Below are 14554 nucleotides of genomic sequence, written 5' to 3' on the forward strand. Positions count from 1 at the left end.
GGGCCGGAAGTCGACCTTTTACTTCCGGAAACCTTATCGGCGTCCGTCACAGCCAATGAGTTGCATAAACAGCTAACCTGTTGACCAATGGGGAGGTGGCATCCGGGTGCGGCGGGCCGACGCCGGCGGGGGCGGAGCGTCACGAGCGGCGGGAGCACTGACCAATGGACGGTGGGTTCCGCCGTCCAGAGGCGGGCACTGGCGGACGCGATGACGTCACACAGTTCAGGGCGTCGCGGAGGCCAGCGCGGCGAAGGGGCCGACCCAGGGCGCCGGGCTGAGTAAGGTGAGAAGCAGATTCTATTTGAGGCTGGGGCGGGGAAGGGGGAGGTGCGTGTGGGAGGAACTCTTAGGGGTCCGTGGGGGGACGTTTGGGGTCTCCTGGGATGACCGAGCCGGTCTCGACCGAGGCCTGTGAGGGGCGTGGTGGCCTCCGGGACGCGTGAGCAGGGACGTTACGGGTTGGGGACCCTTGGAGGAGTCTATGAAGAGGGCCCCCCGAGTCTGCCTTGGAGCTTGCGCGAAGGTTGGGGCCGAAGGACAATGGAGGAGACTCAGAGATGGCTCTTCGCGGGCCCGTTTGTGGAGGGGGAGACGGGGGAGGTGGCCTTTAACATCTGCAGGGCTGTCTGAGGAGCGAGGAGGGGGACGTTCGTCTAGCTAGGCCCGTGGAGGCGAGGGGTAGGCGAGGAGGTGTAGGGGACTGGCAGGAGCTTGGAAGGCATTGTCCGGTTCCTGGGGAATTCGGGATTGCGGGGAGCCCACCAGTGGGGAGGCTGATATGTGGGGCGGGGGGAGGGGGCGGTACGTGGAGGCTGTAGGTAAAGACCAAGAGGAGTAGAGGTTGCTGATGGGCAGGGGGAGGGGACTGTGTTGGGACTAGCACTAGGAAGTCCAGCAGGGAGTGAGGGCGTTTTGAGGCTTGGGGGTGTGAAGAGTGAGGGGGAACCTGCAGGAATGGGCGGGGGCTCTGGACGGGCAGTGAGGACAGTCCTGGGAGAGAGAGGCAGAGGAAGCTGGGGCAGCGTGTGAAGACCCAGAGGTATGTGCCCGGTGGGAGTCGTGGGGGCAAGGTGGCACCGTGGGGCTAACAGCGGTTTGATGACTAAGTGAGATGACACACGAAAGTACCTGGCCTGCCAAATGCAAGTGCCCTGCCCAGGCAGTGGAGTCAGGTGAAACCTATTTTTGGTGAGCAGATTTCTCCGTTAGTAGGGTCAGTGGCTGGTATCTTACTCCTTCTTCCTTGTTTCCCTGTCTCCTCTAGGGTCACAGCTCGGGGACTTCCCAAGATCCTGTCTCCCAGCTACAGTGACTGGGCTTCTTTCACTGGAGCAGAAAGTGCTGGAAGGCAGACCAGCCACCATGTCCACGTTCCGGCAGGAAGCTGTGGAAGACTACTACGAGATGGGGGAGGAGCTGGGCAGGTGGGTGGTCCCCTCCATCCAAGCTCTGGGGTGGGAGAGAGGCCCGTGGGGGTTTTCTGGACAGGATCTCGCCCTCTTGTCCTTTATTCTACTCCCTAAGAAGGAGCTTTGCATTCAGATACCCGGGCGGGGAGTTCTTGCTGTGACACCCTCTGTACCTTTCCTTTGGGACAGACATAGTTGGGCACACACGGTACCGGTGCCTGTACGCGGCGCCAGAGCAGAGGGTTTTTGCGGGCTTTGTTGGTGAAGGTCTGCCCCCCTCTGGGACGCGCTTGGTCTCCCCAGCTCCCGACGTTCCCAAGGGTGGCCTCTGTCTGGGCTCAGTCGTGTAGCACCCCTGGGGGGGAGAGGGAAGGAGTCCCGTGCCAGTCTGGCAGCTGATTTCCGGCCTGGCTAGGCCTTGGAGCCTCCCTGGGGAGCTCGCTCCTCCACCACCCTAGACCAGCCAGGCACCGTCTTTTCTTTCTTCTTTTCTTCTTTTTTTTTTTTGGCGGAGCCTCAAACCTTATTTGGTGAGTTGTTGCTGGCCGGGCCCCATGATGTCACCAGAAGGGAATGTAAATAACTGAGCCCTGCATCAGACCTTGCTGAGAGAGAGTGCAGGCTCTTTTGGGATTCTGAAGTCTCTCCTTGAGGCATTTCCTCTGTTCACAGTGCTGGCGAGTGCAGCCTCCCGCACCCTGTACTCTCATGCTTTATTGTTGAGATGCGTTAGGATCTCCCGCTGAGGGTCGTTTGCCAAAAATCAGCAGACGTCATCACTTTCACCCACTGCTTCCACCACTACGAATTAATTCAGTGGGAACATGCACATCTGTGGAGCCAGTGACAGGAATAGGGGCGGCCGCCGTGAAGATGTTAGATGGGCAAACGATGGCAGCGTCCGCGGTGGCCAGCACAGCGCCCTGTGTCCGTGGCCAGAACATGATGTGGCTGCTGAAAGATCCAGGCCACTCGTGTGATGTGAGCCACAGAGGAAACTTATTGGAATCTAATTGGAAATCTGAGAGCCGTGTCAATTGTAATGATATGTTTTATTTTTAATCATATGTTTTATTTGACCTGATCAAACTATTATCATTTTGCTTGTGATCAGTATAAAAATTATTAGTGAAACATGTTACCACCTTTTTTTGACATGAAGCCTTTAAAATCTGGTGTATATTGTATGCTCAGAGCACATCTCAACTTGGACGGGCTTTTTACAGTTTGCCTTGTGGCCAGTGGCCAGTGCCATGGACGGCGCTGAGCTGTGTGGTCCGGAACATTCTCAGGTGTGTGACGTGAAGGGTTAATGACACAGGACGCTGTGCCTGCTCTGTTGCAGTTTGTATGCATTGTGGATGTCATTTGGACATCTGAGTTCTAGGCTGTCTTTATCTTCCATTCATCTACTGCAGGACCTAGAGGCAAGATGTCATTATTATCCCTAGTTTAGATAAAGAAACAGGCTGAGGGAAGGGAAGTGGCTTGCTGAAGGCCACACGGACTGTAAGTGGCCAAGCAGGATTCAGGTCTTGGGACCAAAGCCGACTGGCTCCAAAACCAGAAGTAGGCATCTGGCTGGTGACAGGGACCTCGAGTAAAGCCGGGCCCATGTTTTCCTGTCCTAGGAGTCAGGGGCTGAATGAACGGGAGTGAGTCCCATGTGCGTGTGAGTGTGTGCGTGTGTGTGTCGGGCGGTTCTTCCTCCCAGTTCAGGTTCACATTGACAATCTCGGGACGAGTGTGTGGACCGTTCACCCTGGCTTCCACGTCACAGACAGGTGTGTGCGTCTGTATGAGCTCAGGCTGTCACGGCAGAGTGCCAGCTGGCGGCTGAAACAACAGAGGTCTGTTATTCTCTCCCGGTTCTGGCGGCCGGACGTCCGCGATCACGGTGTCGGCGGGGCTGGTTCCCCCCGAGGCCTGTCTCGTGCCGTGGACGGCTGTCGCCTCCCTGTGCCTCGCATGCTCTTCCCTCAGTGCCTGTCTGTCCTGATCTGCTTCTGAGCACACTAGCCCTATTGGATTAGGGCCCGGCGCAGTGACCTCAGCTCACCTTAACTACCTCTTTAAAGACCCACCCCAGATAGGTCCTGGCTATTAGGGCTTCAACACATGGATTTTGGAGGGAACACAAGTTAGCCTCTACTGCATCTTTTTACCTGTTCCCATGAGCTCTGACTTAGTTGTCTTTATTTGTTAGCTCAGCTTGGAATAAAGATGAAGGGAAATTATCTTTGTATTCGAAAATGCCACGACACGTCCAGTGCTTAGCATAGCATTCCTGGCACATGGTGGACATTCGGCCTGTGTCATCATTACCAGGGAGTAGCCACAGGATGGGAGGTGGGCAGAGAGGAGGGGGAACGGCATTTCGTGTGGGTGAGACCTAATCAGGATGCTTTACCTGTCTCATCTGACCTGTGCCCTTGGCTTTTGGGTTGCCGTTTGAGTTTCCTGTTGGTGCATTAACAAATTACCACAATCTAGTGGCTTAGAAGAACACGTTAATTATCTCAAAGGTCTGAGAATCAGAAGTCCAAATTGACCAGCAGGGCTGGTTCCTTCTGAAGGCTCCTGGGAGAGTTTTTTTGGCCTTTCCCAGCTTCTAGGGGTGCCATGTCCCAGGCGTGTGGCCCCTTCCTCCATTGTCACAGCCAGCAGCACAGCCTCGCCCATGCGCCTCTGACTCTGTCCCTCCTGCCTCCCTCTTACGAGGACCTTGTGAGGACACTGGGGTCCCCGGGCAATTTGCACTTGGATGTCTTCGGAGGGGCCTTTATTTAGCTTACCGTGGTTAGTGGTACTTTTGCATTCTCCACCTGCCCACTTTGAACTTCACCCACCTCTGACCACCCGCGTGTACGCAGAGCATGCGTGTGATGGTCTGCTCTGGGCGCTTTCGTTCCCCGACGCTGATGCGGGCAGCGGCTTGCCAGCCGCAGGTGGTCCCGGGCACCACAGGTGGGTCTGCATCCTCAGACAAACCCAGTCAGGTCCCCTGGCTTTCCCGAAAGCCCCTCTGGCTCGGCAGAGATGCCCCTCACTCGTCTGTCGCTCATTCTGCCTGGCCTGCCCTCCCTCCGCCACCGACGACGTCCGCGATCCGTTCGGCCCCACGGCCTGTCTCTGCCATTGCCTCCTCGATCCGCTCCTCCCCCGTTTCCCCACGATGTCGGTTTTTCTTGACCCCCGGCAGGACCTCGCTGAAGTTTCCTGTCTGGACATAGGCGTAGGTCCGTATAACAACCCTGGGCCTCGGGGGTCAGGGAACTACGGCCGTGGGCCATGTCCAGGCCACTGTGGCGCGGCCCTCCACACAAGAACTGTGACAGACCACGTGGCCCACACAGCTTAAAACATTTACTGTCTGGCCTTTTCAGTCAGCTTCTGAGTTAAAGCAAGTTCGTGGAGCTGAGTTCCCAGACAGCAAAGGTGTTTGGACGCTGGACAGCTCCCTGGACTGCAGCACATAGAATTTCTCTTAAATAACAGCTGTCTTGAGACATAATTCACTATCATACAGTTCGTGCGTTTAAAGGGTACAATTTTGTCATCGTTAGTATATTCATAGGGCTCTGCAACCGTCATCATTATCTATTTCCAGAACATTCTGTCACCCCAACAGAAGCCCTGTCCCCCTCAGCAGTCACTCCCCAGGCCCCCCAGCCCCTGACGGCCACGAACCCCCCCCCCCGTCCCCGTGGCCTGCTCTGGACGTGTCGTGTGCGTGGAACCGCACACCGCGTGGCCCCGTGTGCTCATCTCTCGCTGGGCGTCGCGATTTCAGGGCCACCCACGTTGCAGTGAGCGTCAGCGCCTCCCCGTGCGCCCCCCTGCGTGGGTGGGCCGCGTCTCCTGCACGTGTTCCCGCGCCGACGGACAGACGCCCGGGCCGTTTCCACGCGGGCGCGTCTCAGTTCTCCCGGCCCGCACCGGGCAGGGGAGCCGCGGCCCCTGGGCGCTCTGCGGGCACCGGGCTGCTGCTGTGCCATCGGCCGTGTGCGAAGGGTCCGAGGTCTCCGCACCCCCACCCTTCTCTCTTGTTTTGAAAATGTTTGCATTTCCTACACTCCGCCTGTCGATAAGAAGCTCTTATGAAATCAGTGGCTTTATTTGTTTTTCTTAGATTTTTTTTTTTAAATGAAACTGAAAAGTCAAATCAGTATAGACTTGTTTCAAATAAAAACTGAGAGCCCCTCTTTCTGGCCCCATTGCCCCAGTCCCACCCCTCGGGGACGGCTGTGACAGGCTGGCGTGTGCCCTTCAGAGTCACGCATGCGCGCGTGCGTAGATGTGCGTGCACGCGCGGACGGTGCGTCCCTTTGAAACAAAAGGGCCTCACTCCACGTGCTGCTCTGCACTTGCTTTTTCACTGCGGGGTCTTCGTGGACGCCTCGCGTCTGTTCTCGTCCACGGCGGCTGGACTTCCGCTGGACTTGGTACCATGCTGGACTCCAGCTCTCTCCGTAAGCATCGAGCTGTTCTCGCCTGTCACTGGAGCAGAGACGCGGTGGCCGTCGTGCCCCGCCCCGCACTCATGTGGGCGCTCACCCAGTGGGCACCCTGCGGAGCTGGCGGGGAGGGCGCGCCCGCGTGGCGCCAGGAGCTGCCCAGCAGGGCGGGGGCCGGCCCGGGTCCCTCTCAGCGCCCCCTCCCCGTCTGCACCCACAGCGGCCAGTTTGCGATCGTGCGGAAATGCCGGCAGAAGGGCACGGGGAAGGAGTACGCGGCCAAGTTCATCAAGAAGCGCCGCCTGTCGTCCAGCCGGCGGGGGGTCAGCCGCGAGGAGATCGAGCGGGAGGTGAGCATCCTGCGGGAGATCCGGCACCCCAACATCATCACGCTGCACGACATCTTCGAGAACAAGACCGACGTGGTGCTCATCCTGGAGCTGGTCTCCGGCGGGGAGCTCTTTGACTTCCTGGCGGAAAAGGAGTCGCTGACAGAGGACGAGGCCACCCAGTTCCTCAAGCAGATCCTGGACGGCGTCCACTACCTGCACTCCAAGCGCATCGCCCACTTTGACCTCAAGGTGAGCCCCGCCGGGGACCGGCCGGGCCACCCGAGCCTGGCCGATGCGGGTGACGATGGGGCCGGAGAGAGGGTCTGAGTCTCGTGGGCACAGACCGCGCACCCCCCATGCCTGTTGATGCTCCGGGGGTTGAGGGGACCGGCCGGCTCAGCCCTGGCCACGCAGGGTGAAGTCGCCCCGCCCGCCCTGCGGGCTGGGAGCGGGCCGGCCCAGGGAAATCTGGGCGCTGTCCCCGGGGAGGCCAGGCAGCAGGAGCAGCAGAGCCCCGTCACCGCCTGCTCCCCCCACAGCCGGAGAACATCATGCTCCTGGACAAGGCCGCGCCCAGCCCGCGCATCAAGCTCATCGACTTCGGCATCGCCCACAAGATCGAGGCCGGGGGCGAGTTCAAGAACATCTTCGGCACCCCGGAGTTCGTGGGTGAGGCCCTGCCCAGTGCGTTGGGGGCCGGGGCTTGGCGACGGGCCCTCGAGGACTCTGGTGCTCTGGGACGAGTCGAGCCCGGGCCCCGGATGCCCGGCCCGCTGCCCTCAGGTGTCCTGGCTTCAGGCACGGGGACGCTCAGGGCCTTGGCTGGCGTGTCACCGTTCCGTCCTGCCCCAGAGCCGCGCCACCTGTGTGTGTGCACGTGTGCCCTCAGGCGGCCAGGCGGCCCCCCTGCGAGGCGCTGCGTTGCTCCCCCCCGGGCTAGTCCCCAGTGCGGCCTGAGACGCGGCCAGCCCCTGACCTTACACCTTCTGTCCCCTGTCTTCAAAGCTCCTGAGATCGTCAACTACGAACCCCTGGGTCTGGAGGCGGACATGTGGTGAGCTAGGGGGGAGAGTGGGGGTGCCCAGGGCTGCCCAGTGCTGAGCCCAGCACACACCCCAGGACCGCCCCTCCGGGAACGCCCCCTGCTCATTCCCAGGCTGGGGCACAGCCCATGGGGTGGTCTTGGTGCCACGGGGCGCGGGCAGGACAGACCACCGCCTCAGAATGGGGGGCAGCAGAGTGCAGCCCCAGGCCAGAGGAGGCCCAGGAGCCGGGGGCGCTGTTCTTGTTTTTTAAAAAGGTGTGAAATCAAAACAGACGAATATGCCACGAACCAGTCTGGGCCCACAAAGCCTAAACATGTGCCGGCCGTTCAGAGTTAGCCAGCCCCGCCTTCGGGCTCCAGCAGGCCCCGCAGCGTCCCCCGTGCGCAGGGTCTGGGGGCCCGTCGTGCTGTCTGCCCCACCCCCACCCCCACCTCTAGTCCCTCTGAGCCTTGACGAGGAGGTGGGACCCAAGGTGTATTCAAGTCCCCATTCCCTAGACTCCAGGGCAGGACGTAGGGCCATCGCCTCCGAGGTCTTGGAGGCCGGCTGCCTGGGGCTTGTGGCTTTCTCATGTGGGCCCTTCAGAAGCGGGGCGGGGGAGGGGCGTGCCGCACCTCCCGCTCTGAGCCAGACTCCCCCTTCTCTTCTCGTGTCGTCCTCCAGGAGCATCGGCGTCATCACCTACATCCTGTGAGTACCTGTCAGCGCCCTGCCGGGTCGCGGGGAGGGTCAGGGAGGCTTCCGTGCAGGGACCGTGACCTCAAGCGTGGGCCCCCCGGTGCTCAGAGGACTCTGGGTGGCTGCCTGGATGAGCGAGGGAGGGTAGTGGGAGAGAGAGGCATGGTTCCTGTCTCCGGGTCGCCTGGAGAGTTCCGAGGGCAGACGCCCTCCGGGGAAGTAACGCCCGGGGCCCTGTGCCCAGGCAGCGTGGGCCCCCTGCTTTGTCCATGGGCTGGTGGCTGGAGCCCTTGCTCTGCACGAAAAGGCGACTTGACCTGAGGTCGTTTCCTCAGGTGGCGCGTTTGAGCTGTTCCTCTGTTCCTGGGTCAGAGATGCCCCCGTGATTCTTCACCCCGGGCCGGGGGTACCCCCGTAATTCTTCAGCACCTTTCTTTTTCAGATGGGCGTAGCGATCAGAGACCTCAGGTTTGGGGAGATTATTTTTGTCTCCTGAACTGATCTTTTTAAACGCGGACGTGAGCTTGGAAGCTGGGGAGAGGGGCCGGGACGGCGCGGAGCCCTGTGCCCCTGGCACCTGCGCCCCCTCACCCGGGCGCCTCGCACAGACAGCGTCTGCGCACACCAGGGGCTTAGCTTGGCGCGGCACCAGCAAGCAGAGGGCCCCAGTCAGCCGCCGCCGCCGGTGTTCCGCCACATCCTCCCCGGTCCAGGACCCCAGCCAGGGCCACCCCCTGAGTCTCCTCCCTTCCGGGACGGTTCCTCCATCCCCCCTGTGTCCCCACTGAAGAGTGCTGGTAAGGGACATGTAGAGTGTCCCTTGGTGTGGGCCCGGCAGGCTCCCTCGCAATCAGACGGGCCGACACTTTCTTCTCTGCGACACTCGCCGCCTCTCACGCCGCCGGCTCCCTAACGTGCGGGCGGTTCCCACACGCAGCACCGTCTGCGACAGCTGCCGGGCGCCCTGCTCTGGAACTCGGTTCTGGTGCTGCCTACCTGGACACGGTGCCAGGTGCCGCAGGCGAAGGGCTCAGTCCCACAAGACGGCCCCGTTCAGATGTCATTTGCAAGTCCAAGTCGTCACATGCACTTCACACCCGCCCGCTGTAAATCGGAGGTCCCCATGCCCTCCACCTCGGGTTTGATGAATTTGCCAGCGCGGCTCCCGGAGCTCGGGGGACCGATGTGCCACAATTCATTACGAAGGACGAGATAAAGGACGCAGGCAAACAGCGGACGAAGGGCACGTGGGTGAGGCCTGGGAGGCGCCGGATGCCGGAGCTCGGGGCGCAGCCTTCTCCCAGCACGTGGAAGCTTTTCGAATCCCCTACTCGAGGATGCTTATGGAGGGCCCATCGCGTTGGCGTGATTGATGAAATCTTTTGTCTGCGATTAGCTCAGTCTGGCCCCTCTACCCCCCCACCTTCCAGTCCCACCGATGGCTCCCCAGGCTTTCCAAAAGTCACCTCATTAGTGCAAACTCCGTGAGGCTGGCAGGGGCTCGTTATGCATAATGGTGGTTTATCGAGCCATTTCAGGAACTGAGAACAAGAGCCGAACGTTATAATGAAAGACGCACCCACCTTCTTAGCCGCTCCTTTTAGCACATCCCAAGGGTTTGGGGAGCCGTGTGCCCAAGGCCCGGACATGTATTTTTTACCTTAAGTCAGTGTCAGGTGCCGAGGACCCCATGGCTGGTGGCGTGGGTCCCGCTCCATGAGTCAGTGCCGGTGACGCGTGCCTTGACTGAGCGCTGAGTGGTGTCAGCCAGGACGCCCCGGCATGGTGGCCGGTGTTCTCTCTGGAATCGCTAACCGTTCTGGGGTGACGCCTTGGGACTGCGTTCATATGGGTGTTGTGGGTTTCCGTGGCGAGTCTTGCCCACGTTTTTTGCGTCTGGCTGGCTGGGTGATGACTTCGTACTGCCTTCCGGTTGGCAGCCAGTGATGGCTGGGGCGGTTCCAGGGGCGGGAGAGCCTGGCGTGTTCAGGGCCCAGCGTCCACCTTTGTCCCGTCTGCCCCGCCGAGCCGCGCCCGTGTGTCTTCCAGCTTGAGCGGCGCGTCGCCCTTCCTGGGTGAGACCAAGCAGGAGACCCTGACCAACATCTCGGCCGTGAACTACGACTTCGACGAGGAGTACTTCGGCAACACCAGCGAGCTGGCCAAGGACTTCATCCGTCGGCTGCTTGTCAAGGACCCCAAGTAAGAGTGAGCCGGGCGAGAGGTCGGGGCCGCCCGCAGGGAAGGCCGAATGGGCGCCCCGACTGGGCAGCGTGGCCAAGAGCTTATCCCTATAAGCCACCACCTCCCTGTGACTGGATTTGCTCAGGACAGGAGATAAGCTGGCCACACTGGGTCTTAAGAAGCTTTCAGTTTACTGCCAAATTTTAAAATTGGGTTTTTACATAATATTCCAGGGGAAAAAAAATTACTTTAAAAAATTTTTCCTTAGAAAAAGATCTAAAATCTCTGGCAGCACAGAGCCCTTGTCCACAGGACGTGCCCCCTGTGGCCGCAGCCCTTCCCTGGCGAATGTTGCCCCTCGTTGTCCACTGGGCCCCTCCCTGGGTGCCGAGTTGCTTAACCCCAGCGTTAGGTCTCGGCCCGGTTAACAGAACCCCTCAGGGAACATGGAGACCCCAGAGCCTGCGCCCCCACAGGCCTGACGGGCTCCTTGTGGTTGGGCCAGCAGAGTGGCTGCTCTGGATTGCACATGTAGTTTCAAGGTCACTTCAGGGTAATGCTGCTGGCCGAAAGGTCCCCAGGGGCAGGTGTCTGCATCAGCCAGTGGTGGGCTGCTGAGAGCAGAGCCGTGACAGGCAGAGCCTGGAGGGCCGGTCTGCTCTCGGCCCGGGGGGGAGGACGGTGCAGGGGGCACGTGTGTGACTAACCGGGGCTGGGGCTGCTCTTCCAGGAGGAGAATGACCATAGCCCAGAGCCTGGAGCATTCCTGGATCAAGGTGAGGGGGGCTGCTCCTGCTGAGGGCTGGCAGGCGTGACAAGCCCAGAGCAGTGGGCCTGGGCAGTGGGGGGCATGGGGGGCTTCCTGCCGTGGTGTCAGAGCTGTCTCACCGAGACATCCAGCTGCAGTCTGTGGCCCCTCAGTACATGTAGCAGGGCTCTCCCTGCCCCCCCAAGATGTTGCAGAAAGGCGTCCCCGCCGGGCCAGAGCCGACAGCCTCCCGTGATGAGCCGGAGCTCAAGGCTCCCGCCTGTGCGGTTCCCGGCGCCGTCTCTGTGCCGATAAGCCTCGACTCCCAGCAGCAGGCAGGGGCGGATGAGGCCCTCGGTGGCCCCACCGCTGGCTCCAGCCCGTGCGCCCCCCTCGCTGCAGGCGATCCGGCGGCGGAACGTGCGGCGGGAGGACAGCGGCCGGAAGCCGGAGCGGCGGCGCCTGAAGACGGCCCGCCTGAAGGAGTACACCATCAAGTCGCACTCGAGCATGCCGCCCAACAACACCTACATCAACTTCGAGCGCTTCTCCAAGGTGCTGGAGGAGGTGGCCGCGGCCGAGGAGGGCCTGCGCGGGCTGGAGCACAGCCGGCGGCTCTTCCACGAGGACGTCGAGGCGCTGACGGCCATCTACGAGGAGAAGGAGGCCTGGTACCGGGAGGAGAACGAGAGCATCGGCCAGGACCTGCGGCGGCTGCGGCAGGAGCTGCACAAGACCGAGGCGCTGCAGCGGCAGGCGCAGGAGGAGGCCAAGGGCGCCCTGCTGGGGGCCAGCGGGCTCAAGCGCCGCTTCAGCCGCCTGGAGAACCGCTACGAGGCCCTGGCGAAGCAGGTGGCCTCCGAGATGCGCTTCGTGCAGGACCTGGTGCGCGCCATGGAGCAGGAGAAGCTGCCAGGCGGGGAGTGTGGCCTCCGCTAGGCCGCGCGGGGCGGGTGTCCCCCCGCAGCCCTGTGGCCAGGCCCCCCGCGTCACCCTTGTTCAGCCCCAGGGAATCCCCAGGCTGGGGCTGAGGCGGGAAGAGGCTGGGCGGGGCTGGCCAGGAATTCACAGTGGGGGCGGGGGGGGGGGTTGTCCCTGGGGCGGGGGCTTAGCCAGCTCTGCCAGGGCGATGAGGCCTCGGTCCCTGCACAGCCTCCCTCTGGCTTAACCCCTCTCTCCTGGACACCAGCGAGTGGCAGGGGCTTCTGGGGGCAGCGTCACCTCCATACTCTGAACTCCCGTGGGGGGTTGGTACCTTCAGGACAGAGCTGGCCACGGCAGACGGGTGCCTCCCGCGTGGCCGGGTTGCCGGGCGGCAGGCTGGGTTCTAGGTCCGGGGGCCGCAGGTCAGTCCGCACACAGACCGGCCTGGCCAGCACCTTCAGACCCTCCATGCTGGCCCAGGCATGCGGCCTTGGGGAGGGATCGTGGGGACGCACACATGCCCCAGGGCTCCGGATTGGCGGCGCCTCTGCCGGACACCCAGCCCCTCCTCTAGAGCTGGGAGGTGGCCCTTGCACGGCCCGTGGTGGAGGGGCCTCCCAGCCCCCGAGGAGCGCTCGGTCTGGAGGTAGTGTTGTGGGGAGCACGTCGCTGCCCGGACCCGGTGAAGGGGGCAGGTTCCCGGGGGGCGGGGGGCAGGAGTCAAGCACCTTCGTCCGTGCTGCAGCCCTGCCCAGCGGGGCGGGCCGCGGGGCCATCCGCTCCCTCTCCTAACGCTGCATGCAGGTGTCCCCTGACGCACAGCCCCCGATGCGCCAGAGCCACCCGCGGTCCCACGCCTGCCTCGGTTCCTCACCCTGTTCCACCACCCCCGCCTTGCACCCTTCCCCAGTGCTGCGTTTGGAACCGCTGGGGCTCCAGGCTCGCACCCCTCGGGGGGGACCACGTGGAGTTAGCCCAAAAGGCCTGTGGACCGGTGTCGTCCTCCCTGGGGCTCCATCCTGCCCTGTGCCAGGAGACACTGGTTCCCAAGCATCTGGCCGGGACCATGGGCGTGGGGCGGGGTGGGGCCAGGAAGGGGCCGCAGCAGGCAGTGCCGCCGCGGGCCACTAGGTGCCGCCCTCAAGCAGGGTCTTGCGTGCCCTAAGGTCTAGGCCTTAAGGAGACCTGGGTCCCTAGCCGGAGGCTGCTCTGAGCCAGAGTCTCTGCTGCAGGTTGGGTTGAGTGAGGGACAGCTGTGCAGACCCGTACCCCTTGTCCCCCGTGCCCCCGGCCTGGCCGAATGCAGGGAGGAACCCGACGGGCTGGGCTGGGACTGGTTCCTGGCAAGGCTGCCGGCTGGGGCTCAGGCCACCTGGACGCTGCTGGGGCCAAGGCAGGGCCTGGGGACTGGCTCTGGTGTCCAGCAGAGGGGTCTGCTGTGTGCAGGCCCGTCCTCGGGGTCTGGGGTGGGACCCCCTGTGTCCCCTCTGCGAGTTCTGGCGTGTCAGGGACGTCCGCCCCTGCAAGCACGCGCCCGCCGTGAGCCGGGAGGAAACGAAGCCCCGTCTCGACCCCCGGCCGCCGTCTGCGCTTGGCCCCGGCGGGCAGCCCGCCCTGGGTCACCTAGCGCCGTGGCTTCGCGGGGCTCCGCGTTGCCTTTCCTGCATCTGCTGCCTGTCCCCGCGCTCCAGGAGGAAGCGGGCAGAACCCGGGGTGTGGCACCGGGCTGCCGCAGCCCCGGGGCTCAGTGGGGTCCTGTTCTTCTGTTGTGATGGAAGCTCCCAGGCAGCTGCCCTGGGTTCAGGGCGGTTTCTGTCCCTTCGCACCCCCCGAGACCAGTCACACGGAGGCTCGCCTGCCTCGCCCCGGGCCCAGCGCACAGCCCCGCTGCCGTCTGCTCGGAGGGGCCTCGAGCCCCCCGGAGCCCAGTCCCGAGCCGTTGGCGCCCTCGGTCATTGTCACCCCATTCTGTGCACCAAGGGGCATGTTTCACTTTGTTTTTTTTCTTTAACTTTTTAAAAATTGAACTAGCTTTCACTATAAAATTCATCCTTTTTTTTTAATTTAATATCTTGTTTTGGTCAACTACTTCCATTTTTGAAATTGTAATAAATTTCACCTCATCCAATGTTCAGACCTACTCGAGTCTCCCATGTCGCCCCGTGACTGTCCCTTACCGCTGCCTCATCCAGGCCAGGCCCCGGTCTGGCCGTTAGGTCCCTTAGGACTCAGAGATAGGGCCCCGGGCAGCAGGTGCCCAGGCCGTGAGTTGCCTGCGGGGGGGGGAGGGGAGAGGCGTGTGATTCTGCGAGGCCAGTGGGCCACAGTCTGCTGGGGCCACCTGCCCCCCGTGAGAGAGGAGGAACTTTGCAGTGCCCTGGGGTCTCCAGACCCCAAGACGGGTGGTAAGGGACATTCGTCCAGCCAGCGTCCCAAGGCAGCGTGCCGGGCATCAGGAGACGCCGGCGGAAGGCTGAGACCGTGTCCGCCTCGAGAGGGACGGTAAGGGGCCCTAGCCGTCCTGCGTTTCTGATTAAGGCTGCGTAAAAGCGGAAATTCACTTGGGCTCCCACCTGCCCTTTCGGGGTGCAGGGTCTGCCTTGCTGTGGGCTTTGCTGTGGGCTAAAGCTGCAGCGTCTTCCAGGAGCTGACGGGCAGGTGGCCTCGCTCCGAGGTGCTCTCTGCCCAGCTCCTGGCCTGGGACCTTCCGCAGCTCAGCTCGGTGCAGCCTCAGTTTGCTCAGTCTGTCAGTTGAGGACATGGGCAGCCAGCC

At 62.3% G+C, this 14554-nt stretch overlaps 1 protein-coding gene across 4 annotated transcripts; it reads left to right on the forward strand.

Annotated features, from left to right (window-relative positions):
- The first annotated feature begins 200 nt into the window (after positions 1–200).
- Positions 201–13921, forward strand: DAPK3 (death associated protein kinase 3). Of its 4 annotated transcripts, none has more exons than XM_016163536.2 (9): positions 201–286; positions 1268–1427; positions 6090–6450; positions 6741–6870; positions 7207–7255; positions 7911–7937; positions 9975–10127; positions 10840–10885; positions 11260–13921. In XM_016163536.2, the coding sequence occupies exons 2-9, from the start codon at positions 1366–1368 to the stop codon at positions 11794–11796; spliced, it is 1365 nt and encodes a 454-aa protein (XP_016019022.1). In that variant the 5' UTR covers positions 201–286; positions 1268–1365; the 3' UTR covers positions 11797–13921. The 4 variants fall into 4 exon arrangements, with proteins under 4 accessions (XP_016019022.1, XP_016019023.1, XP_036089992.1 ...); XM_016163537.2 differs by lacking the exon at positions 201–286 and adding an exon at positions 363–526; XM_036234099.1 differs by lacking the exon at positions 201–286 and adding an exon at positions 901–1042.
- Positions 13922–14554: the final 633 nt, after the last annotated feature.

This window comes from Rousettus aegyptiacus, unplaced genomic scaffold, assembly GCF_014176215.1.
Source record: "Rousettus aegyptiacus isolate mRouAeg1 unplaced genomic scaffold, mRouAeg1.p scaffold_m13_p_16, whole genome shotgun sequence".
Classification (NCBI taxonomy): domain Eukaryota; kingdom Metazoa; phylum Chordata; class Mammalia; order Chiroptera; family Pteropodidae; genus Rousettus; species Rousettus aegyptiacus.